This window comes from Sus scrofa, chromosome 9 (assembly GCF_054392235.1).
Source record: "Sus scrofa isolate SSC_HxYL_T2T_F1_AM1 chromosome 9, Sscrofa_HxYL_maternal_Yorkshire_Landrace_v2.0, whole genome shotgun sequence".
NCBI classification, from domain to species: domain Eukaryota; kingdom Metazoa; phylum Chordata; class Mammalia; order Artiodactyla; family Suidae; genus Sus; species Sus scrofa.
Window position 1 is genome coordinate 4,198,203 of NC_139391.1, and position 26,563 is coordinate 4,224,765.

Genomic DNA, 26,563 nt, shown 5'->3' on the forward strand with positions numbered 1-26,563 from the left:
GAAGAGGTTATGCTTTTGGTGGGCGGGGCCAGGGGAGGGGCGGCCCTGGGATGAGTCATCTCCGCTCCGCCTACCTTGTATCAAGTATGAATCAGTAGCCACGACGGGCCTCAGCTGGGCCGTATCTGGAGAACTGGGGTGAGGGTACAACATCACAGGGGACCTGGCCCCAGTCCGGTCACACATCCCGCTGGGGGCAACCAGGAAGCCAGCCTGTGGCCTGAGAACACGACACCTGAGACCCGCAGAAATACCCGTCTGCCCTCACCCTTCTGCCCCTGCTAAGTTCCATGCCGCATGTCATCACTCGAACACCCAGGACGGCCCAGGGCGGGCGTCCTGCGCGTCTGCCTGCAGATAAGAGCAGCTCTTCGAGTGTCACTCAAGTGATCATCAAGACACCAGGCAAGCAGGAAGACTTTACCATAGCCGATGACACCTCGGTGAGGCAGTTCAAGGAGAAGCTGTCGGCGCACTTTAAGTGCCAAGTGGACCAGCTAGTGCTGGTCTTCATGGGCCGGCTTCTCAAAGACCACGACACACTGAGCCGAAGGGGTGTCCTGGATGGACACACCGTCCACTTGGTCATCAAGTCCAAACATGGCTCCAGATCCCTAGCTCATTCCACCCGGAACCCGTCCACCAAAGACCCCAGCCACCAGGACAGAACCAGGCAAGGAAACAGCACGGGGGTGGACCAGCCTGCCAGTGTGGGTCACAGCCCAGTGGAACCGGCTCTCTCAGCAGAGCCTGACGTGCCCAAAGCACATACCCGGGACCAGGACGTAGGTCGTCCTGAGCACCTAACTCAGATCCTGGAGAACGCTAGCACTCAGAGGCTTCTGTCCAACGCAGACCTCATGAGACAGTTCATCTCAGAACACCCGGACATGCAACAACTGATGCAGCAGAACCCCGAGGTCTCACACATCCTTGACAGTTCTGAGCTCCTGCGGCAGACGCTGGAACTGGCCAGGAACCTTGCTGTGATTCAAGAGATCATGCAGATCCAGCAACCCGCACCGAGTCGTGAACATCCCCTGAACCCACAGTCATGTGTGGGCTTAGAGTCCATCCCAAGGGTACAGAACTCCCCCGGGCAAGGCTCTGCTGATTTCAGCGATGAGGTGCTCAACCCATTGCAGGATCCATTTGGGGGCAACCCTTTCACAGCTCTCCTGGGAGGACAAGTGCCAGGACAAGTCCAGTCCTCACCCCCATCTCCACCACCCCAGGAATGGGGGGAGCAGCTCCCCCAGCTCCCTACAACCAGAGTCATCTATGCTAGCTCTCGTGCCTTCTCCTCCGTCACCCCAGCCAGCGCCACCCCCGATAAGAGTCACCATACTTCCAGGGCCTTTACTTCCACGAACTCCACCAACAGCCGGAGTCACACTGGTACCGTAGAGAAGCCAGCTGGGGTATCAGTCTTACCGAGCGTAGAGGTCACCCAGCAGCCCCAGGCAGAAGACAAAGATGCCACCATCTCTCTAGATAGCTCTGGCCAGAAATTAGAAGATGCTCTCCAGCTGTCAGATGAGCAGAGCAGCTCCCCCATCACAGGAAGCCTGATGCAGCTGCTTTTGAACAACCCCTCGCTGGCAGCCCAGATGATGCTATGCGTGAGTATGCCCCAGCTGAGCCAACAGTGGCAGCAGCAGCTGCTGGCATTTCTGCAGCAGACACAGCTCTCCGAGACGCTCATAGCTCTTGGCAACCCTAAAGCATCGCAAGCAATACTGCAGATTGAGCAGGGTCTGCAGCTGTTGGCCACCGAGGCACCTGTTCTTCTGCCCTGGGTTGCACCCTACCTGTGGGGCCTGGGGTGGCTGCCTGCACCCAGTTGCAGCTACCCAGACACAGTGCCCTGGGCCTGGGATACGCCAGATATGGCTAAGCCTAATGGGCCCGAGGCCTGCCACAAATCTGGAACGGTCCTGCAGAGGCTACAGTCCCTAGCTGGAGACCCCGCCCACCTTCTACAAGCCCCTGAGATTCGTTTCAGCAAGCAGATGGAATCTCTCCGGGCCATGGGCTTTGGGAACCAGCATGCCAATTTGCAGGCCCTCATTGCCACTGAGGGCGACAGCAGCGCTGCCATCCTTAGGCTCAGGAGATCCCAGGCATTCTAACCAACATGCCCACCTCCTTGCGTGTGACCTGCCTGCTGATCCACTTGATCACCTCGTCTGCCTTTTCCATCTCTTCTGAGGCTTCCTCGACTGCATAACAGACCGTTGGCCGTGGCTGAAAGATCCGTCAATAAAATGGCTACACCAACTTGCTCCCATGGCAGGTTTGGCTTTTTTTTTTTCCCCCAAAAATGGCAACAGTCTCTGTATAGTATCCTCGCCTCACCTTCCACGCACTAATGAACACACACATATCACACGCATATATGAACAGACGATCCTATTTGCACACCTAGAACCCCAGGCACAGATATAATACCGTGCTTCCGTACCAAGAACGTGCACATAGAGCCTCAGGGAGGCGTGCACGCATGACACACGCAGCCACAGATTCACATCTAAAGGCACGTCCAGTCAGTCAACACACCGTGCACACCATGTGCACACAGAGCAGCACACAAATACCTAGAGACCCAAAAGAGACCCCACGTAGGGGAGGCATTCTCAACATGCCCGTACAAGAGGGGAAATACTATACTACACACATAAACCCAGATATTTAGTCATAACGACGTTGATTTCTCAAGTTCAAATGGTTCAAGTTTGAATGGGGCGGGGGAGCATGTCCTGAGGGGCCAGAGTGGGAAAAATACACGATTAGCCAGGTCTTAATAAGCATTTATCCACGCAGGTGTCTCTTACTAATCGTCATTGTCACGAACATCGGGTTTGGCTGGACAGTGACAATTCCAGCACAGAGTTACAGCCGCTGTCACCCCCACTGCACACCCCTGTCCCTGCATAGCCAGGTCTCCGGGGAGCACGGCGCCTTCTGAGAATAGGCTGTCCTTCGGCAAGTCTACATTCATACGACTGATTTCTACAGTGAGCCAATGCCCATCTCCTCTTCCCCCTGCTGCATCAAGCATATCCCAGCCAATTAATATGTAAACCACTGTGGTTTCATTATTCAATTACTAAATATATTTAATAAGCTTTTGCCATGACAAGTGAAATATTGCTTTAGGCATTAAAGAAACAGCAGGGACAAAGCAAATACCCTTTATGTATGAAGTTGGTTTTCACCATGGCCCCTAACGCCATTGGTCTCTCTTGCTCAAATATTGGCCAATTCTTCATCCTCCTCTTCCTCACCTCCCAGCATCATTTGACAGAGTTAGTTAGTCTCTCCTTTTTCGAAACTCTTTCTTCATTTGGCCTCTTTCTCTCTCTCATATTCATTTTTCTTTCTTTCTTTTTTTTAACCAAATTTTAAAGTCATTTGTAATTTTTTTTTCCACTGTACAGCATGGGGACCAAGTTATACGTACATGTATACATATTTTTCCTCCCATTGTCGTGTAGCGATGTAAGTAGCTAGACATAGCTCTCAATGCTACACAGCAGGATTTCATTGTGAATCCATTCCAAGAGCAATAGTTTGCATCCATAAAGCCCAAGCTCCCGATCCCTCCCACTCCCTCCCTCTCCCCCTGGGCAGCCACAAGTCTATTCCCCAAGTCCATGATTTTCTTTTTTGTGGAAATGTTCATTTGTGCTGGATATTAGATTCCAGTTATAAGTGATATCACATGGTATTCATTTTTCTTAATGTTTATTTTGTCTCAATTTCTTTTGCCGAATTCATCTCCTCTTCCAGACTTCTAAGTATTGTACGGTCCATGATTCGGTATTTTTCTCTCCATCCTGTTACTGTGCTCACTCATCACATAATTCTAATGACTCTGTAATAATTAGTTCTGCTAAAGAACTCCAGACTCACAGCATGGAACTTTCTACATTTCCATTCGGATGTGAAATAGGCATCTCAAATATATGGGAAACCGAACTTTTCATTTTCTGGTTAACATCTCTGGTCTTTTTGACTTCCGCAAAAATAGCCAATCCATTCTTTGAATTTTTTTTTTCTGGAGGATAATAGTAAAGGGGAGAAAGAGTAAACTAAAAAGTTCCTTACGCCCTAACCCCTCTGTCACGCTCTAGATCCTGCCCATCAGCAAGTCAACCCTTTGAAATATACATATAAAGAATTCATGGCTAACATTGAATCAGAGAGAGGGCCAGAGCAACGATGCCGGAAGAGGCTCTACTGGGGAGCAGCCGAATTGGGGTGGTCATGGGGACCCCCAGGATTAAGGAGCCTTTCCTAAGTGTCCAATCCCAGTCTGAGTCTCCACGTACCACACACCAGGTTGTGTGAAAGCCAGACTCTTGGCTCGAGGAGGAAGGCTCCTCCCAGCCCCGTCTCTACCAAGAAGGCAGCTGAGACGAAGGAAGCAGGAGCGTTGAAGGGGTTGAAGGGTGGGGGAGATGAAGCCCCCGGGATCTAGAGCGCCTTGGGGAGGTCTCAGGAATCCATCGTATGAGGCTGTGATGTCAGTGCTGAGGTCACAGAGGTGGCCTGATGGAGTGGCTTCCAGCTTAGAAGACTTCAGGGGTGGCTGTGTAGCAAGATGCGGGCGGTCTGGAGCCCTGTCTAAAAGGAGGGACGGGGCCACAGCTGACGGGTGCGTAGTCCCCAAACCCGGTCCCTCACGCCGCCCGTGCCACCTCACTCATCAACGACAGACCCCTTTCCTGTGCCTCAGGTTTCCCTCGCATGACCCCCAGCATCTCTCAAACCCCCAATCCCCCCCAAAGCATCCTATCCCAGGGACCTCATCGCCCCTTCCACGTGACCCTCCAGCTCCCCCACCTGGAGATCCCAGGTCCTCTTCCTGCTCACCTGTCCCACTTTGACCCCTGCCCCAAGGATGATCTGAGTCTCTCGTGCCCATCCCCCCAGCTGTGTCCCCACAGACCTGGGCCTCCTGCAGCCCACCATGGCCAGAAGTGGAGAGGCCCTGCCACAGGGCAGCCCAGCGCCAGTCCCGGATCCCCACCTCATCAAGGTGACAGTGAAGACGCCCAAGGACAAGGAGGACTTCTCAGTCACTGACACCTGCACCATCCGGCAGCTGAAGAAAGAGGTATCCCAGCGCTTTAAGGCCCACCCTGACCAGCTGATCTTAATCTTTGCCGGTAAAATCCTCAAGGACCCCGACTCCCTGGCACAGTGTGGGGTCCGAGATGGCCTCACTGTCCACCTGGTCATCAAGATGCAGCGTCGCACCGTGGGCGCGGAGTGCCCGGCGGCTTCCGCCCCCGGCCCAGCAGCCTCAAGCCCTGGACCGCTCCCTCAGCCAAGCTCCATTTACCCGGGAGATGGGCCACCCCCCTTTAGCTTAGGTGTCCTCGCAGGCCTCCAGGGGCTAGGCCTGACCTCCGGTAGTTTCCCCGACCAGCCGAGCTCACTGACGGGGCAGCAGGTGTCCACGCCTGGGTTTGTGGCTCAGATCACCGACGACCCCTTCATCCAGGGACTGCTGTCCAACACAGGCCTGGCGCACCAGCTGGTTCTTGACAATCCCCACGTGCAGCAGCTGATCCAGCACAACCCTGAGATTGGGCATATCCTCAACAACCCCGAAATCATGAGGCAGACTCTGGAGTTTCTCCGCAACCCCGCCATGATGCAAGAGATGATGCGTAGCCAGGACCGGGCGCTCAGCAACCTGGAGAGCCTCCCTGGTGGCTACAACGTGCTCCGGACCATGTACACGGACGTCATGGACCCCATGCTTAATGCCATGCAGGAGCAGTTCGGTGCCAATCCCTTTGCCCCCACCACTATGGCTAAGGCTACCACCAGCAGCAGCCAGCCTTCAAGGACAGAGAACCGGCACCCTCTCCCCAACCCCTGGGCTTCCACCTGTGCAGGCTCAGGTGGCAGGCAAGGCGGGAGGCCTGAGGACCGGGATGTATCCGAACCTAGAACTAGGGTTCCCAACATCCTAGGAAATCTAGGGCTCTGTGACCATCTCCAGCAATTACACGAGACGCCCCTGTCCCTGGGGACCTATCTGCAGGGGATGGCATCCACCCTCAGCCCAAGCCAAGAACCACCACTGCCGCCACAAGGAAGCCAACCTCCTCCAACTTCACCCTCATCCCAGGAATCTGGGTCAGGCCAAGCTCCCCCCAGGGAGTCAGTAGCAGTCAAGGGAAAGCCCACCTGCCCCGGGTTCCTGAGATACCCCCCAGAGAGGGGTCCTAGAAAGGACGGAGACCGCAGTGGCGCAGGGAATGGCTCCACCCTGCCTGATCTTGTCTCCGGGCTGGGGCGTGCGGCCAACAGGGCCCCGTGTGTTCCTTCACCACCTTCCCCCATGGCAGCTACCGCTGGAATCCCTGAACACGCCTGGTGGCCGCCGCCAGCTTATCCAAGATCGCTGAGGCCAGACAGCATGAGTCAGGTCCCACAGTTGCAGGACGAGATGCACTGGCAGCTGCCGCTGCTGCTCCACCTTCAAGCGGCCATGGCCAACCCTCGTGCCATGCATGCCCTGCTGCAGATTGAGCAGGGGCTGCAGATCCTGGCTACCGAAGCCCCACACCTCCTACTCTGGTTCATGCCTTGCCTAGCAGGGCTGGGAAGTATGGCAGGAGGTGCAGAGCCTAGAGAGGGCACCCTTCTGCCGGATGATCCCCCCACACCTGCAGCTCCTGGGGTGTCCTCAACACAGGACACAGAGCTGGGCCTCCATCCCCCTCCCTTCCTCCAGATATTGCAAGCCCTAGCTGGTGCCAATTCCCAGCAGCTGCCACCCGAGACTCCCTTCCGGGTACAGCTAGAGCGACTGCGGGCCATGGGCTTTCTGAATCCCGAAGCCAATCTCCAGGCCCTCATTGCCACAGGGGGTGATGTGGATGCTGCTGTGGAGAAGCTGAGGCAGCTGTAGGAGCCTTCGTTGTTCAGACCATATCGAATTTTCCTCTGCACCTTCCCCCGTATCCTGCTACCCGAACTCCCCCAATCTTGAATATGCAGCAGCGCTATGAACCAAATGTACTATGATGCTCTTTACTGCAGAGACTGTTGTTCCAGAGTCAACGAGGAAGAAGGAGAGGCAGGACAGGGTGGGGGTGCCGTGAGGGACCCAACCACCCCCGCCGCTCTTTCACCGTGGGCCCCGTCGGAGCTCTGCGAATGCCTAGCTTGAGATGCAATTACATCCACTCTCCAGTGTCATTTGCTGCCTGAGTCTGATTCTTGGTGGGCTAAGCGAAAGGGAGGAGCAGATAGGAGAAGAACTGTCTCTACGTAGATGGGAGGGCTTGGGGGGGAAAACCGAAATATTTGAAGCTAGAAGATTCAGAGGCATAGAGAACAGAGGAGAGTGAGCTGAGGACAGCAGCTTTCCTGGTGTCCCTCCAAACGCCCCCCCAGATTGTGCATCTTATAGGAGCTGCACTATGCATTCTCTGTTCGTTGGGTCTCTCTACCACCAGCTGAACTGATACTGGGCACCCCTTCTTATCTGTACTGCCCTTGAAGACTCTCCCACAGCTGGCTCTCACTTTTTATTGTGTGTGTACTTTTTAGGGCCACACCCGTGCCATATGGAAGTTCCCAGACTAGGGGTTGAATCAGAGCTGCAGTTGCCAGCCTACGCCACAGCCACAGCAACACGGGATCCAAGCTGAGTCTGCAACGTACACCACAGCTCATGCCAATGCTGGCTCCTTAACCCACTGAGCGAGGCCAGGGATGGAACCTGCATCCTCATGGATACTAATCGGGCTCATTACCGCTGCGCCACAGTGGGAACTTCAGCTCTCACTTTTTGGAGTCCATCCTGATCCCTGAGTGGACAGCAATGGGACAGGATTCAGGCTGAGTCCTGCACTTCCCTGATCTCACCAAGTTTACAAAGTTCCTGCCCTTGGCAGCCAGACTGAGAGGCTTGATTCCACTGCTGTGGACTCAGCTTGTCCTGGGTTTTGTCTCTCTTGCGATGTCTCGCTCACAGACTGAGTGCCTGCCTCCTGCTCAGCATTCTGCCAGGGGTCAGGAATTCAGTGTGAAGAGGAGACATGATCCTGCCCTCGTGAGTTTGTGATGGGAGCTGGAACTGCTCCAACTGTGAGTATTCAGACACTACTCATGTATCATCACACACCAGGGCGAGTACTGTAGAAAACAGGGAGCTGTGACTGGCGCGACGGAGGCTCTTCTAGTCTGGGGCCACAGGGAAGCCCGCTATGACCATGTACACCAAGCTAAAATCTGGAAGGCGGTCCGAGTGAAGTAGGTGATTTGAGCAGGGAAGGAAGTGTCTTCCAGAAGAAGATCCCTCTGTGCAAAGGCACCGGGGGAAGGAGTGCACAGCGCCCAAGAGGTACCCGGGGCAACTCACATTAAATTCTCTCTTGCACTCAGGAGCCTTTCCCATTTCTCATGCACTTCTAGCACAGGAGGGTTACAGTTCAGAGATTAAGTGCATGAACCATGGCTTCCAGCACATAAATGTGCCTGGGCTCCCACGGAAACCCACTGTGGAGGAAGGCACAGCCACGAAACACACATTCCCGCGTGAACACATCTTCACACAGACACGTTTCTGTACCCGTGTACCAGCGCACACGGAAAACAGTTTTATCATAGATGGGGATGTCCACTTGAAAAAAAAAATAGGGCTGCGTTTCTACCAAGGAAAGAACGGAGTCTTTGAAGGAGGACACCTCCAAGGTGAAAGGGGCCATAGGTGTGTGTTGGGGGCCACTTAGGAACTGGGAGAAACAGAAGCTCCCTCTGGAACCTGGGATACGGGCACCAACCTACCTTGAGCTTTTAGCTACCAGCATGTGGCTTAGAGATGAGACGAGCTCTGGCGGAGCTTTCTCCCATTGTTTCAGGTTTCCATCTCAGGGTGCGGCGCCCCCTTCTGCCTCCGTTTACCCTTCTTCACACCCATCAGTGGGGGTAGGGGAGGTTCTTGTCTGCATCCAAAGGAACTGTTGTTCACGGTGGTGCGAGGGGAAATGCAAAGTCTTGCCTCTTCATTTCCTGCAACAAAGAAGGCTCTGGGGCTGCTCCTGACGGCCCAAGCTGTGAAAGGAAAGCTCTCCTTTCAATCCTCGGAAGGCCAGGCAGGTTCGAGAAACTCAGGGAAAGATAGGTTGCTATTATCTGCCTTCTGTACTGGCCAAGAAAAGCCTGAAGTCTCATCTGATGTAAATTTCAGCTTACAGGGCAGATGATGGGTGGGAGTCCAGGTTTAAAAATCCTGGGTAGGAAGGTGAGTGCTCCTTTTCAGACTATTTTCTTGTCTTTTCCTATTGAGAGCCCTCTACCTTTGATTGGGTGCGGGGGAATCTTTGTTCCAGCCTCCTCAGCAATGGAAGAAAGGTCGCAGTCCCTCTACCCAGCAGCTGATCTAGGACCTAGCATGTGGAAACCATTCATAATTGATTGACTCAGTGAATGCGGAATGCTGAGTGAAGAAACAAGTGGCCAGATGCGAGAGTGGCTGAGAAAACGAGGTGGATTCCAAGCAAAATCGAGGCCCTGGCAGGTCCAGGGCTTGGGCTTGGGAAAATAAAGACCTTTGGAGTTTGGGGAGGAGGAGATCCTGTGGCCTGAACTTGGCCTCTGCTCCCTGGGTGCTCAACAGGAGACAGAGTTTTGGGCAAAGGAGAAAAAAAGGTTTTTTGCTTGTTAGGCAAAGGAGGGTCACAGCAGGCTAATGCCTCAAAGACGGTGCCCCCCTTAGGGGAGACTGGGAGGTGGTTTTATAGTTTAGGGAGTGGAACATAGGGCCACAGATAAGGATCAGGGCAGAGGCAAGCTTGCATTGTTTTCAAAGCTGGTGCTCAGCAGTCTGGTGTCTTCTTTCCGGAATAAAAAATGCTTCATTAACATCTTCCATGTGTTGGGGGTTTACTTCTGCAGAAGAACACAAAGAAGCTTTGATCTCTATTCCTTGAGGAGGAACCACGCCCCTGCCCCAGAGCTGCTCTATTGTTTGCTAATTGCTCCCCTCCAGTCTCTGCTTCCCTCCCTTCCCCAGCTGGCAACAGTTTGAACCTACCCTTTGGAACTCAGGGGAGGTCCTGGAGGCTGAAGTTTATTCCCTAAAAACAAGACCTGGGGGACACAGAATGGCTTGTGTGCCCAGGAGCCCACAGGACCCTGCTTGGTTTCAGTTACTGAAAGAGCAGACCTCCCGAGATGTCCCATTTGCTGTCCCTGCTCTGACTCACACTGTGTCAGTGCTGGTCCAGGTCACTTACGTGGGCCTCCTCGGAAGGACCCTGCTGTAGCCGGTTGTGTGGGTGGGAAAGAGAAGCAGAATCACAGTTTCCGTCCAACTGAGCCCTGAGCCTGGCTCCTCCCAAAGAAAACGTGCCCTTTCTTCAGACCCAGAGAGTTACTAGAAAGCAGAACAACAGAGATGCTTACAACGCTGATTTGCATCGTGAAGCGCCAGCAGGTGAGTGGACAGCCATTTCAGAGAAATGTATTATCTAAGCAACAGAAAATGCTTTTCCGCATCTGTGTTCTTTATTTTTCAAGATGTTCCCCAAATATCTCTGTCATAAATACAAACATATTTTTTTTAGATAGTTTAATGTTTTATTACTTAATTAAAAAAAATAGCTAACACTTATGCTATGGTCTCTGCACAAGGGTGGACAAAGACTTTTCTGGATTTAAAGCAAGGTCTAGAAAAGAACAAGTTTGTTGGTGCAAGAGACACTGTTAATACAGTGGGCTGACTTCCTCCTGATAATCAGGGAGTTTTGACTCTGGGTATCTGGGCGTATGTATCTGTTTCTATGGCCCAAAGACAAAGGAGTGTGAGGAGTGGTCTTGCCGTATACCTGTTGGCCTGCTGGTTGATTGGGCAAGGATGCGATCTTCTGATACACTTGCTGGTTGGTTGGGGAAGGGTGGGGTCTTTGGATCCACTTGCTGGTTGGTTGGGGACATTTGTTGCCCTGTAGCAGAAGGGGAAGGAGTGGGCTACATACCTTTTCCAGGTGGGGGGCAGGAAGGAGTCGGCCAGGTTGATGGGGCAGGGGGAGGGAAGGAGGGGGCCACATACCTTTCCTAGTAGGGGTGGGAGGAGTCGGCCAGGTGGCTGGGGCGGGGAGGGCCTGAGGAACATTGTAGCAATTACAGCGAGACAGGTGGATGATAAGGGTCTGGCAGTTCATCCTCCGCTGTTGGCTTTTTGAGTTTTATCTCCTTGGAGAAGGCTTGTAGTCCACAATTTATTGAAACTTTCCTCTAGCCAGCCCTGTTCTAAGCACTTTACATGGGAATCCACGTTTTTTATCTTTTAAGTATTATTATCCCTAACTTCAGATGAAGCAAACTGAGGCATAGGGAGAGAAGAAGTACATCTCTTGAATTAGTACACCCCCTGCTTAATAGAGCCAGGAGTTGAAATTAGGTTATTGCCAGAGCCTACACCCTTAAACATTGCGCAAAACCAAGTTAGTGCTTGCATCTTCACCCATAGAAAGTGAAAAGGGGTAGGGTTTTGTGACATTTAATTGGAATTTTTGCACCTCTGGCTCTTGGAAGTATAACACTGGATTGCAATATTTTCTTTACCATTTCCTACAGAGGTGTACATGTGTATTTATGTTTTTTTTTTTTTATTTCAATCTACTAGTTCCACACTTCTTCAATTACTTTAACTTGGAAATATTTTATTTATTTATTTAGTCTCTTTCTAGGGTTGCACCCGTGGCATATGGAGGTTCCCAGGCTAGGGGTGGAATCAGAGCTACAGCTGCCAGCCTACCCCACAGCTCACGGAAACACCAGATGCTTAACATACTGAGTGAGGCCAGGGATCGAACTTGCGTCCTCATGGATGCTAGTCAGATTTGTTTCCACTGCTCCACGACGGGAGCTCCCCTAAACTGGAAATGGTTTATGACTATAACTAGGTGACTCATTATTCCTTTGCAAAATGCCATCGTTTACTTTTATTTTTCTGAATATACTTTATAGCAGATGCCAAATTTCAGAAAAGGCCAAAGGGGTTCTTAATTGGCTTTCCATTACATTCATAAATTAAAGAAGAACTGAGGAAAGTGCAATAGACACTCTGTCCTTTTAAAATAGTCAATGTTACCATTCAAATTTCATTTGTTTCCCTGTCAAGAACTGTCATTTCTTTACATAAGTCTTACACACTAGGGTTTAGCATTATGTTTTGGGGGTTATTTCGATTGAAATTTTTTGAATTATATTTTCAGAATGGATATTGCTGTGCTGTCACCAATTACACTATGAATTCTGGGGGTTTTTCTGTTGTTGATTTTCACGCAAGCAAACGTATGCATCCTTGAAAAACTCTCATAAAACTTACTCTCTTCTGATAGTTAAACCTCCTTTCTAAAAATACAGCTTATGTTCTCAGTTTAAAAGCTATATATGTATATATGATAATATATGTATGTATAATATATACATAATGCTTAATACATATATTAGATAATATAAATAAAATATTAAAAAACATCAATCATTTCACTACTGGATAACACTGCTAATACCATGATGGTTGCCTTTCTTCTTTTACAAAACTGTAATTATATTAAACACGAACTTTATAACCTGCCATTTCAACATGATAATGTGTCGTGGTACTCTCTTTCCAAGTTACTAAGTAGCCTTCTGGAACTCACTAGTTTAAGAAATAATTCCTGAACACGTATATGCCCAAAACTGTGCTTGATGTTAAGGATACAATTGTGAACAAGATACATGTGTCTCCTGCTTTAAGAAGTTTATGGTATAGTGAAAAGATAGACAGAAAGAAAGAAAGAGGAGTTCCCGCCGTGGTGCAGTGGGAAATGAATCTGACCAGGAACCATGAGGCTGCGGGTTCGATCCCTGGCCTCACTCAGCGGGTTAAGGATCCGGCGTTGCCGTGAGCTGTGATGTAGGTCGCAGACACAGCTCGGATCTGGTGTTGCTGTGGCTGTGGCATAGGCCAGCGGCAACAGCTCTGATTAGACCCCTAGCCTGGGAACCTCCATGTGCCGCAGGTGCAGCGCTAGAAAGACCAAAAAAAAAAAAAAAAAGAAAGAAAAGTAATAGCTAATGCAGAGCACTCACTGAGAACTATGCACTAATGTATAGGCTTTATTCCTATTAACTCATTTAATTCTCAAAACAACACTATGAGATGAGTGCTATTATGAAACCTACGCAACAGATGAGTGGAGCAAGGGATAGCTAGATGTGTTTCCTTCAAGGCGGCACTGAAAGGATGAAAATGCAACCTAACCCTCCCAGAACCCAGGAAGTTAATAAAAAGCTCTAAATGCCCCCGAATTCCAGACCCTGCTCGCTGCCAGTAAATAGGTAGAAGGTCACACTTCCTATTGTTCCAGGGCCTGCTATCCTGGCCTAAGTAAGATAACAGGAAATGAGTTGACTAATCGCTTTTCTGGATTCTGTAAAACTGACTGGCACCATGGAAGAATTGATTACACATTGAAAGCCCTAGTGACCTATCTCAACTGCAATCTGTCACTCTGCCCAGGAGCCCACGCAGATGCGGACCTCCAGAGCTGTTTTAAAATGATTGGTCCACGGAGCGCGGGCTCTCGATATTTTAAAATGATTGGTCCACGGAGCGCGCTCTCGATATTTTAAAATGATTGGTCCAGGGAGCGCGGGCTCTCGATATTTTAAATTAATTGGTCCACAAAGCGCGGGCTCTCGAAGTTTTGAAATGATTGGTCCACGGAGCGTGGGCTCTCGATATTTTAAAATGATTGGTTTGCGACTCACAGGCTTTGTTGTGAACCCCATAAAAGCTGTCCCGATTCCGCACTCGGGGCTGCAGTCCTCTACCCCTGCGTGGCGTACGACTGTGGGCCCCAGCGCGCTTGGAATAAAAATCCTCTTGCTGTTTGCATCAAGACCGCTTCTCGTGAGTGATTTGGGGTGTCGCCTCTTCCGAGCCCAGACGAGGGGGATTGTTCTTTTACAGGCCTTTCAGCACCACCAGTAAATGAAAGAGCTGGAGCTGGGATTTGAGGCAGTGTTTCGCGAGTCAAAACCCGTGATTCTACATCATTTTCTATTAAATAATTAAGCTATTATTTCGTGCAGGGAATAAACAAGGCATTTTGCTAGAGTGTATGGGGGTGGGAATGAGAAGGTATCTCTGGAGGGAGTGTGTATGCAGAGACCCCAAGGGCAGGAGGAAGTCAGACATTCAGAGAGTGGGGGGCAGAACGTTTTGGGCAGGGGGGAAGGTATACAAGAGTTTCCAGAGTTTGATTAGAGCTCCGTAAGGTTGAAGGAGAAGGAAAACAGGCCGGCGTGTCCAGAGACAGAGAATGAGGAGAGCACTCGAGTTGAGGAGGGAAAGAGGCGAGTGCGCAAGATCGAGCCGGGCTTTGCTGCAAGTGCAGATTTTTTTATCATCTTATGTGCAGCGTGATTGAGAGGGTGGCTCAGGTGGCCACTGAGTCAGGGCAGAAGACTCCCTGCAGTCATTCAGGTGAGACATGGTTTTGGCGCAGACTCGGGGTCTCCATTAGGGCAGAGGGCAGGACGTGGACAACTGAAAATATATGTCGGAGGCCAAATTTATAAACCTGTCTGATGAGATGGCATGTGCGGGTTAAGGAAAGGGAGAAATCAAGAAGTCATTTATTTATTCGGCCACCAGTAACTGATACCCTCTCTATGCCAGGCTCTGCCCTCGGTCCTGGAGACAGGTGTTCTAGACCACAAGGCCCTGCCTTCATGAAGCCAACAGGCAGGGGACAGGCAGCAAGTAATCAATTCACAGAATTTCAGGCAAAGGGAGAGGCCGAGAAGAAATAGAGGGTGAAGAGAAGGATGGACAGATGGACTATTTTGGAGTTTAATCAGGGAGAACATCCTTCAAGAGAGCCTGTGAGCAGAGATGTGAGTTAACCAGAGCAGGGTTGCCAGGCAACAGGGACATCCAGTGAAAAGCAGGCAGGAGCTTGACATGTTCCAGGAATACAAGAAGCAGGGCGTTCAAAGGGTGGGCCAGGGAGACAGGCGTGGGCCGAATGCTTAGGGTATTTTAGTCTTGGGAAGGTATTTAGATTTTTTTCTTTTTTCTTTTTTTTTTTTTAGGGAAACACATGTGGCATAGGGAAGATCCCAGGCCAGGGGCTGAATCAGAGCTACAGCTACTGGCCTATGCCTCAGCCACAGAAACAGAGGATCCGAGCCACGTCTGCGACCTACACTGCAGCTCACAGCAATGCCAGATCCTGAACCCAGTGAGCGGCAGCGCCAGGGATCAAATCTGCATCCTCATGGATACTAGTCAGGTTCATTACTGCTGAGCCACAACCAGAGCTCCCTAGATTGCATTCAGGGGAGCAGGAAAACCTTCGGGGTGGTTTGGGATAAAACGGTGAGGTTAATAGCTCTTTATTTTTAAATCTCTTTGGCTGCTTGTGTAAGTCCTGACAGTTGTGCATTTTCTTTTCTTTTCTTTTCTTTTTTTTTTTTTTTTTTGGAGCCAGTGCCTGACTTGGGCTTTGATTACCCAGGCACCCAAATCAAAGACAGCTTTCTCCTGAAATCGCATTACTGGACCATGTAAAGAGCCCAGCTGCACCACTCTGCTAGTTCCTTTGTCTTGCAGGTCAACATTTATTTCCATCCCTGACCGTATGAGTCATCTGTTTTTTCCCTTCCTGCAATTTAAATTTCTGTTCTTATATATATATATATATATATATATTTTTTTTTTTTTTTTTTTTTTTTTTTTTTGTCTTTTTGTCTGTTGTTGTTGTTGCTATTTCTTGGGCCGCTCCCGCGGCATATGGAGGTTCCCAGGCTAGGGGTTGAATCGGAGCTGTAGCCACAGGCCTACGCCAGAGCCATAGCAACGCGGGATCCGAGCCGCGTCTGCAACCTACACCACAGCTCACGGCAACGCCGGATCGTTAACCCACTGAGCAAGGGCAGGGACCGAACCCACAACCTCATGGTTCCTAGTCGGATTCATTAACCACTGCGCCACGACGGGAACTCCTGTTCTTATATTTTAAATCCACCCACGAAGAGTGAACCTGTGAACCCCTAGGTCCCCACCCTTGACGCCCCAAAAACAGAGCCCAGGTCCACATTCTCTCTGTACCCCCAACCTCGCTGTGTGGCCCCAGGTTGTGTCCTGTAGCTCCCAGAACTTGTAAGAAAACTTGTCTCTTCCAAAGTTCCCTGAAATTTTTGCTGAGAGCATCTTTTGATCATCATAAGAATCGCAAGACCTGTTCCAGCTACAACGTTGGTGATGGAGAGATTGAGTCCAGCACAAACCACGCCTGTGGGAATTAGTGGATTCGTGACTGGGCCGGGAGAGGAAGGAGGGAGCCCATCAAGGAGGCCCTTGTGGTATCGAAAGTATTAAGGCCATCCGACTCGGGATCTACTGTGAGAAAAAAAAAAAAGCCCATAATACTTGCTGATAAATTAGATGTGAAAAGAGAGGAATCAAGGGTGATTCCCGATGTGAGGGCCTGGACTACAGGAGGAGTGATAATTTATCAGAAGCAGGCCGGAGACAGGAAGAGATGGCAGGTTTGAGATTCTGTTCTGACATTAACTGTCTTGGTTATAAAATTAGCTGATGTGGGAAAGATGGAGAGAAACAGGTTTTTTTTCTTTTAATTACTTAATGAATTTTATTACATTTATAGGTGTACAACAGTCATCACAAACAAATTTTAAGGCATTTCCATCCCAAACCCTCAGCACGTGCCCCCATCCCCCAACCTGTCTCATTTAGAAACCAGAAGTTTTTCAAAGTCTGTGTCCGAATCTGTCGTGCAAAGAAGTTCATTGTGTCCTTTTCTTAGATTCCACGTGTCAGTGACAGCATGTGATGTTGCTGTCTCACTGTCTGACCGACTTGGCTTAGCATGGTAATTTCTAGGTCTATCCGCGTTGCTGCAATTGCCGTTATTTCTTTCCTTTTAGAGTCAGGAGTCCATTCACTATTCTATTTGGTTCCTCCTTTCATGACAGCAAATGCTTCTAATATAGGCCAGCTCCTTGATTATCCTGAAGGGGAGCAAAATTTGCACCCCCAAACTGTGTCTCTTTAACATGAGAATGAATTTAGGCTGATTATTTTTAAGAGCCAGGAGACTCAGGAAGTTGTTCCTGTTACCTCCCCCTGAATCACTCAAAATAATTGACATTAAGGACCTGTTCCAGAAAGAAGAACTATCCGCATAGATAACCACAGTATAACATGAACTGGGTGTGGTAAACGGGGGGAAACTCAGCAAGGCCTGACGGAGCGAAGGCCTCAGTCCCTCTGTCTCAGCAGAGGCCAGGACACATTCCCCCACCAAACACTGGCTTTTCATCTCCCTGCGAGTTGTCTTCCTCCCCTTTGAAGCCCCAAAGCACTGCCTTCAATGCTTTTGTCTTTGGTGCAAGACGGTATTTTTTTCCATTTTTTAAAAAGTTTTTTGAAGTATGGTTGATGTACTATGTCAGGATAATCTTTGCTGCACAACAAAGTGATTCAGTTACGTATGGATACATATCTGTTCTCTTTCAGGTTCTTGTCCCATGTACGCTGTAGGAGAATATTGGCAATATTGGGTAGAGTTCCCTATGCTGTATCTACTCCATATGCAATAGTGTGCATATGCCAATCCCAGACCCCCAATCCATCCCTCCCCCCCACCTGTCTGCCTTGATAGCCTTAAGTTTATTTTTGAAGTCTGTGAGTCTCTTTCTGTTTTGTAAATAAGCTCATCTGTATCTTTTTTTAAAGATTCCACATGTAAGTGATTGCATATGATGTTTGTCTTTCTCTGAGTTATTTCACTTGGCATGATAATCTCTAGGTCCATCCATGTTGCTGCAAATGACATTACTTAATTCTTTTTTATGGCTGAGTAGTATTCCATTGTATCTATGTGCCACATTTTCTTTATCTATTCCTCTGTGGATGGACATTTAGGTTGCTTCCATGTCTCAGCTATTGTAAACAGTGCTGCAATGAACACTGGGGTGCATGTATCTTTTTGAATTATGGTTTTCTTGGGATACATGTCCAGACGTGGGTTTGCTGGATCACAGGGGTCATATTTTTTTCCCATGTGGTAAATAATTACTTAAATTTTTTAAAAGTTATTTTTATTTATGTTTTTAAAAAATTGTCTTTTTAGGGCCACACCAGCGGCATATGGAGGTACCCGGCCTAGGGGGTCAAATCAGAGCTGTAGCTGCCAGCCTACACTAGAGCCACAGCAACGTGGGATCTGAGCCACATCTGCGACCTACACCACAGCTCACGGCAACACCAGCTCCTTAACCCACTGAGCGAGGCCAGGGATGGAACATGCATCCTCATGGATACTAGTCCGGTGTGTTAACTGCTGAGCCATGACGGGAACTCCAGTAATTACATTTTTTAAAATTAAAGTATAGTTGGCTTACAACACTGTGCCAATTTCTGCTGTCAAGTGACTCAGTTATACATATATATCCCAGGAGACTGGATATAGTTCCCTGTGCTAAACAGTGGAACCTTACCATTTATCCATTCTGAATATAACAGTTTGCATGGTAGTTCCATTTTTAGTTTTTTGAGGAACCCCCATACTGTTCTCCATAGTAATTTTCCAATTATCATGTCCACCAACCGTGTAGGAGGGTTTCCTGTTCTCTGCAACTTCTTTTGGCCATTTTGGGGAGTTGCTCAGTTTTCCTGGGTCTCTCCCACGTACATGTGTTATTAAACTTTTATTTAATTTTATCCTGTTCATCTGCCTCATGCCAATTCAATTCTTAGACCAGCCAGAAGAACCTAGAAGGGGAGAGGAAGTTTCCTTCCTCCCTGACCATCCCATGGTTTGATATTTAGGGAGCAGGACATCTTGCTCTCCCATGATAGTAAATCATTGCCTGTGTCTTTAATTCAGTCTCCCCTTTTCTCTCCTTGCCTCCCCCTCCTCCCTGCCCACCTCTCCTTTCTTCCTTCCTGCATACATTGTATCTAGTATCTGCCTGCAGTGGGGTTACAGTTGCAAAGAAGCCAAGTTCCTTGTTCTCATGGAGCTTGTATTCAAGAGACAGGAAAATAAAATAAAATAGCTGCCGAAGAAATAGGACATAATCATAAGCTGTATGCAGATAACTGAAACAGACTAAGACAGTGAATGGTTGAAAAGACCTTTAGGAAGAGATGTGAAGGTGACTTTGGGTAAGACGAGGGGTCACGCATTAAAGGTTTAGGCATCAGCTGATGCAATGGCTTCAAGTTTGGGAAGGTGCTTGGCCCATTCCAGATACAGCAGGGAGGCCAGTGTGGCCAAGTTTTGTAGGAAAGGGGAACATCAAGGTCAGAAAGTCAAGGAAACAAGTGAGAATCCAACCAGGGAAGGCTTTGTAGCTAGACAAGGAGTTTGGGGTTTATTCTAACGGTGCTTTTTTTTTTTTTTTTTTTTTTGTCTTTTCTAGGGTCACACCTGTGGCATATGGAGATTCCCAGGCTAGGGGTCTAATTGGAGCTGTAGCCTCTGCACAGCAACACCAGATCCAAGTGACCTACACCACAGCTCACGGCAACTAGATCTTTAACCCACTGAGCGAGGCCAGGGATCGAACCCACAACCTCATGCTTCCTAGTTGGATTCATTAACCACTGAGCCACAATGGAAACTCCTAAAGGTGCTCTTCTAAAGACAGCCCTTGCTACGCCCTTCAGGGGAGCTTCTCAGGCTTAATTAAACATACTATTCTAAGCCACACTTGACACAGATCTACTCAGAGTATTCAGGAAGGGAAACACAGCTCGCCAGCTGGGCAGAAGTAGGCACTTCTCATTGCGAGGGGGTCCTTATAGCAGTGCTGCATCAGTTAGCTTAGTCCCCCAAGAGCCAGCTTCTTCCAGATAGCAATTCCATGTTAAAAAAAATTAAACTACCATCAGGTTTTTCTGAAGCAAAATTCTGACAAACACTGAAACTCCACAAGATCCTGACCTTTTTTTATTTGTGTGTGTGTGTGTGTGTGTGTGTCTTTTTGCCTTTTCTAGGGCCGCTTCCATGACATATGGAGATTCCCAGGCTAGGGGTCTAATTGGAGCTGTAGCCACCAGCCTATGCCACAGCCACAGCAATGCAGGATCCGAGCCACGTCTACAACCTGTACCACAGCTCACGGCAATGCCGGATCCTCAACCCACTGAGCAAGGCCAGGGATCGAACCTGCAACCTCATGGTTCCTAGAATCCTGAAACCTTTTCATACAGTTTCATACATCTAATGAAAATGTGATGAAGATGGGAAAACTTGAACCACTCTCTGTGCAAAATATGGGAATGCAAAATATTTTCTATAAGTTAGGTCTTAAATGCAGTAAACTTCAGGTCAAATACATACAGTCTGGGTTTTCCTGCATCTGTTTGGAGCCCTAGGTCTGACAGGGCTTTTCTGGATACCACGCCTCCTTCACCAGGGTGCTTGGAGTTGCCTCTGTTATCTGCTGTTGAATATGTTTCTAGGCATTTGGTCCACCCTGACAGGCCCATCTGTTCTTTGCACCTTCCAATCCAATCTGAATGTGCCAAATTTGGCTTTGACAGCAGTATTTATATAACATGCAATATTTAATAAGTGTCTGCTCTGTGCCACGTATTGTGGATTGAATTTGTAGGTATTATTTCTGGAATTCCTCTTGTGACTCAGTGGTTTAAGGACCTGATGTTGCCTCTGTGAGGATGTGGGTTTGATCCCTGGTCTCACTCAGTGAATCAAGGATCTGGTTTTGCTGCAGGCTGTGGTGTAGGTCACAGACAAGGCTCGCATCCCCAGTGGCTGTGGATGTGGTGTAGGTCTCAGCTGCTCTCCGATTTGACCCCTGGTGCAGGAACTTCCATATGCCACAGGTGCTGCCATAAAAAGAAAAAAAGAAGAAAAACATATATACATAAATATTATCTCCTTGAATCTTGACAACAAATCTGTGAAAAACTAACATATTAAATATGATTTTTAAAAAAGTCTTAAAATGGTAAATGGCTTGTCCAAGTTTATGAAATAGTGACTGTGGAATTTAAACCAGGGCTATTTGACCCTAGAGACTCCCAGCTCCTTTTTTCCCCAAATGGTAAAGTTTAAATGGATTAAATAAATAGTAAATAGATTGTTGCACTTTATAATTATAAAATGAATATGCATACAATATAAAATATGCAAATGATGGGTAAAGCATGGTTCTTTTGCTGAAGAACTCAGTGGCCTGAGTGGTCAGGATGCTGGCCTTCAGACACAGGTGTATAAACAGACTGGGAAAGGCCATCCGCTTGGGCAGGTGACATTTAGGCACTGACAATCGCGCCTGTCAGTAGGGGAGAAGATGGCAAGGATGGTTCATCTCAAAGCCTAGGAGGGGAAAAATGCCTGGAACCATAGACAGGCAAAGGTGATTCTGGACCATTGCTGCTTGGAATGCCCTTCAGCCTCTGCTCCACTTCGATGTACTGGCTATGCTAGCCAAGCAAAAGCCAGAAACAGTCATTTGAATATTTGAGTCACCTGTGGGCAACCCAAATGGACTTCCCAGTGGGAACTGGTCCTGGTACTAGTGTTTGCATCACAGAGGTTGTCCTGAAGCCTGGACATTACCAGAAGAGGCCCACGAAGCTGCTGGCTGCTGGCCAGCCAGGAGGATGAAAGGGCTTTTGAACTCAGGGTCTCGATAGTGGTCAGATGTGGAAGACATTCATTCAAACTCACTGAAATTTAAGAACACATACTAACCTACCACAAACGACATAGCTGTAGAAGGACCTAGATGTTCATGTTGCCACATCTAGCAGAATATTCTGGAGGAGGCATCCTAGGCAACCACATCCTACTTTCACAGTCCTTTGAAATTCTTGAATCAGAAAAATGGCTCACGTATTCAACGGCAAAAGTCTAAGCCAGCCTGATGTATTCTTCGAAGTAAAAAAAAAAAATGTAATTATGTCAGGGATTAGCCAGACTTTACCCTTGGGCTTCATCTGCTTGGAGCCGTCAAAGCAGTGCTCTGGGGAGTCACGATTTTTTATCTGCTTTTAGAGATAATCTCCCTCCCAAGTGGCCATTCCCCTCTGCAAATACACCTTAAATCTAATAATGAAGTCAAAAAGACTTAAAGCCAAATTGATATTTCTTATTAATTTTTCTTGGCTCAGCTCTGACCCTCTGGGAACTGAGATCGCAGCTTCTCACTCGGGGAGCAACGTCGTTTCCAAGGTCCTGGCACAGATGATGCTGTAATTCTCAGAACCATGTAGGTAAGTTACCCGCCTGGAGAGCCTCAGAGACCCAAGCTGCCTCAAGACCCCAGTGAGGCTGCTGGACCAGGTACGCGTCTCTATTCTTTCATATGGAAACAGTAACTTGAGGCCTTGACTGGGCCATGATTGGTCCACAATTTAGCAGAAGATGGGTGACTAGAATGAGCTAATTCTTCCATTAGTAGCTTTTCTGCTGAGCCGTATTCATCAGTCAAACTCAAGAGGTATGATTTTCTTTTTTTTTCCTGGGTCCTAATAAAACTTTATTTACAAAAACAGGAAGGAGGCTGGATTGGGCCCCTGGAGGCTATTGTTTGCCAACCCTTGATTTAGAGTATATGATACTATCTGATTGTACATGCATATCTTTTAGGTAAAATTTCTCCTCCTGTACAAAGCGGTTTCTTTTTTTTTTTTCCATTTTTAAGTTTTATTGAAGTATATTTGATTTATGATGCTGTGATAATTTCTGCTGCACAAGAAAAGGATGCAGTTACACACGTACACAACACAGTCCCTTTCAGATTCCTTTCCCACATCAATTATCACAGCATATTGGGTACAGGTCTCTGCTCTACGCCAGGTCCTTGTTGGAAGTGGTATGATTTTCAATGGTGTAATTGCCTGGTGCAAAGCTTATTTCTAGACAGATGCATTTATTTTTCAATTCTTATTTAAATCAAATTTTAGGAGTTCCCATCGTGGCTCAGTGGTTAATGAATCCGACTAGGAACCATAAGGTTGCGGGTTCGATCCCTGCCCTTGCTCAGTGGGTTAAGGATCTGCATTGCCGTGAGCTGTGGTGTAGGTCACAGACGTGGCTCGGATCCCACGTTGCTGTGGCTGTGGTGTAGGCTGGCGGCTATAGCTCTGATTCAGCCCCTAGCCTGGGAACCTTCATATGCCGCAGGAGTGGCGCTAGAAAAGGCAAAAAGACAAACTAACTAACTAAATAAAAATAAATCAAATCTTAAAGAGAGGCAGAGTTCCCATCATGGCTCAACGGAAACGAACCCACTAGTATCCATGAGGATGGGAGTTTGATCCTTGGCCTCTCAGTGAGTTAAGGGTCTGGTGTTGCCATGAGCGGTGGCCTAGGTTGCAGACTGGACTCGGATCTGGCGTTGCCGTGGCTGTGAGGTGGTTAGGCAGCTGCAGCTCTGCCTGGGAACTTCCGTATGCTGCGGGAGTGGTCCTAAAAAGAAAAAAAAAATCTTAAAAAAGGCCACCTCAGGCAAGTGGTAAAGACCCTGCCCTTCCCCCACTCGAGTCTGCCTCTCAACTGTGACCTCATCGCTGACATCATCTGCCCTACGGCTGGCCCTGGAGAAGGGCAGCTGCCAACCCCGTGAGAGCCAGGTGGCTGCAGGGCTACGCTGGGAGGCAGTGTCCACAGGACGTGGGTGACAGGCCATCACTGGACATCTACCGGTCCCTGCGCTTGGGGTGCTCAGCGCTTCTATCTAGGCTTCTTCAGGTCCTAGGGAGCCCGGCCTGCTGTCTGCTCTCCAGGAAAGATGGCACGGGCTGGGGAAGAAGCCGGGGACAGTCGGCTGGTGTCTGGACGGGAGCCACGATCACGCATCATCAGAGTGTCTGTCAAGAGCCCACAAGACTGCCAGGAATTCCTGCTGGCAGAAAATAGCAGCATCCGCCACTTTAAGAAACAGATCTCCAACCGCCTTCAGTGTGACGCGGACAGACTGGTGCTCATCTTCTCCGGAAAGATCCTCCGGGACCAAGATCTACTGAGCCAGCGGGGCATCCTCGATGGCACGACGGTCCACTTGGTGGTGAGGACCCATGGGAGAGGGACTCTGCCCGCTCCTGGCACCCTGCTGGGCCCCACCCTCCGCTGCGCTCCCCGTGCCGAACCGTCCACCTGGGAGAGGCTGTGCCGCCTGGCCCGGAGCTCTCCCGACCTGGCCAACTTCCTTGGCCAGCTGGCTCAGCTCCTGACGGCTATGCCTGAGTCTGCAGGGCATCTCTTGGAAGACTCTATGGTCCAAGGCCTGGCAAATGAGAAACCAGCCAATGCCGGCCCTGTCCCTGCATCTTCGAGGCCAGTACAGAAACCGGGGCCAGTTCTGAAGGCCCTGGGAGACCGGCAGAACCTGGCCCAGCAACAGGAACCCCTGCCGGCAGACAGGCAGGGGCTGGAGGCCTTGAAGGCAGTGCCAGGCGGTGACAATGCCATGCGCCTGGTCTGCTCTGACATCCAGCACCTCATGCTCTCCACTCTGGCCCCACTGGTGGCTTCCAAAGGCCACAGCCCAGGTTCAGAGGCTTGCAGAGGGGGAGCCAGTCCTCACAGCGTTACTAACACCACAACCTCTGCACCTGCCAGGCCGTTGGCACAGGAAGTCAGTACAGGCATAGCTGCCCAGGCCAGGGGCCTGGTTTCAAACCAGGCCAGTTCGGGATGCAGGACCGGAGCATCAGACTTGTACTCGGCCCAGGGGAGCCAGCAGCCCATCGAGAAAGCCCCTCCCGCCAGTCACCTGAGCCCGCCCCCCACTGCCTTGCGCAGAGCCTTCCACGTCCTGCAGCGGAACCCAGCATTGCTCCAGCAGCTGGCCGCGGACAGCCCCCTTCGACATCAGATGCCACCCCTTCCCATACTCACCAACCCACGGGCACTGCAGGCCTTGATACAGATAGAAAAGGGCCTGCAGATACTGTCCCAGGAGGTGCCCGGGTTGGGACCTTGTTTATGGGGTCCAGGCAGGCCACACGGGGCTACAAGCGCTTCTGAACCCAGGGCCGGAGGGCAGGGTCCTAGAGCAGACCCTGTGCAGCCCACCTTGGCCGTTCTTCAGCTCCTCCACGCTCTGGCCAGTGTCTGCTCCCAGTCCACCCTGTCCTCACGCCCCCTCACTGAAGGGCCCTACCAGCAAGAACTGGAGCATCTGAAGGCCATGGGTTTTGCCAACCGTGATGCCAATCTTCAGGCCCTCATGGCCACAGGCGGAGACATCCATGCCGCCGTTGAGAGGCTGCTGGGGGTACCAGAGGCCTAGGGCCCCCCAGCTGATGGCCACAATGCACCACCCCCTGGAGGGCAGGGAGGAGAGGAAGGGGGAGGGGAGGAAGGGGAGGAGCTTATTTTGGGAATTCCTCCTGCTCAGATCACGTGCACCCTCGCAGAGCCGAGCCGCCTCTCACAGCCCAAACCTGTTCTGCATTAAAAAAGATTGCTTGGATCTTGTGCGTGGTGTCCCTTTGGGGGGCAGGTGGGCAAAGAGAATGTTGTTTGGTGGGGGGGCGGGGATCGATCCTGTTCCATGGTCTTGGGTCTGGGTTCACCCATTCTCACACCCATAATCTCAGAGTATTTTCCAAATGTGAACAAGAGGTAGGGAAATAGAGTATTTTTGTTTTGTTTTGTTTTGTTTGTTTTGTACTATCTTGATTCCTGCCCAGTTGGCAGCCCAGTTCCCTAGCAATTCTTCTATCATCACTAGAGCCCACCCCTGGTACAACTCTGGGGTGAAGGAACCCTGGCTTTTGCTGCCCTGGGAAGCCGTGAGTTTCTTTGGAGTCTCAGAATGCCACTCCCTGCCTGACCATGTTTTTCTTCTTGAGGTCCAGTCTCTTGAAATTGCAGAAAAGATAAGTTTAACTTCCCTTTCAGGGCTCTTCCTTTGCTAGCGACCCATGCCAGGGTCCTGCTCTTAGGAGGGTGACTTCTGCTACTTCAGAAGCTCCATCCTTTGCTCCTATGCAGGCGTTTCTTCATGCTGCAAAATGTGGGACTCTGCTGTCTTATCAGCTACAGAATTTAATTTTTCCTTTTGTCTCTGAGTTTCTTTGCAGTGTCTGCCTCCCCTCCCAGGGGCCATGTTTCACCATCCCCTGCAGTCGGAGACATGTCCCCAGTCCAGAGCGGAAGCTTTCTCAAAATCATTGCTCATTCCTAATCTTCCAAAATTTTTCTACGGAACTTGATACACTGACCCCCTTTTTAAAAAAAAACCATCCGGGACTTCCCATCGTGGCGCAGTGGTTAACGAATCTGACTAGAAACCATGGGGTTGCGGGTTCGATCCCTGGCCTCGCTCAGTGGGTTAAGGATCCAGCGTTGCTGTGAGCTGTGGTGTGCATCGCAGACGCGGCTCGGATCCCATGTTGCTGTGGCTGTGGCTGTGATGTAGGCTGGCGGCTACAGTTCTGATTTGACTCCTAGCCTGGGAACCTCCATGTGCCACAGGTATGGCCATAGAACAGACAAAAAGACCAAAAAAAACCACA

At 49.6% G+C, this 26,563-nt stretch overlaps 4 protein-coding genes across 5 annotated transcripts in view; all 4 read left to right on the plus strand.

The window, feature by feature from the left end:
• On the plus strand, positions 1-2,285 carry UBQLNL (ubiquilin like). Its single transcript, XM_003129450.4, has one exon. It carries the CDS (start codon positions 291-293, stop codon positions 2,130-2,132), a length of 1,842 nt encoding a protein of 613 aa, XP_003129498.2. The 5' UTR covers positions 1-290; the 3' UTR covers positions 2,133-2,285.
• Positions 2,286-4,529: 2,244 nt separating this feature from the next.
• On the plus strand, positions 4,530-7,224 carry UBQLN3 (ubiquilin 3). The gene is made up of 2 exons (XM_021102667.2): positions 4,530-4,660; positions 4,939-7,224. The coding sequence occupies exon 2, from the start codon at positions 4,976-4,978 to the stop codon at positions 6,932-6,934; it is 1,959 nt and encodes a 652-aa protein (XP_020958326.2). The 5' UTR covers positions 4,530-4,660; positions 4,939-4,975; the 3' UTR covers positions 6,935-7,224.
• A 3,169-nt stretch (positions 7,225-10,393) lies between these two features.
• Positions 10,394-25,515, plus strand: LOC102167734 (ubiquilin-1-like). Of its 2 annotated transcripts, none has more exons than XM_013989472.3 (2): positions 10,394-10,468; positions 22,208-25,515. In XM_013989472.3, the coding sequence occupies exon 2, from the start codon at positions 23,830-23,832 to the stop codon at positions 25,330-25,332; it is 1,503 nt and encodes a 500-aa protein (XP_013844926.3). In that variant the 5' UTR covers positions 10,394-10,468; positions 22,208-23,829; the 3' UTR covers positions 25,333-25,515. The 2 variants fall into 2 exon arrangements, with proteins under 2 accessions (XP_013844926.3, XP_084831114.1); XM_084974988.1 differs by lacking the exon at positions 10,394-10,468 and adding an exon at positions 13,845-13,939.
• LOC100526123 (olfactory receptor 51I2-like) overlaps positions 10,394-26,563 on the plus strand; it is a 40,610-nt gene continuing 24,440 nt past the window's right edge. Inside the window, exons 1-2 of the mRNA XM_084975003.1 lie at positions 10,394-10,468; positions 22,208-22,309. The gene's annotated coding sequence lies outside the window, so the exon portion shown is untranslated. The remainder of the gene's footprint in view (positions 10,469-22,207; positions 22,310-26,563) is intronic.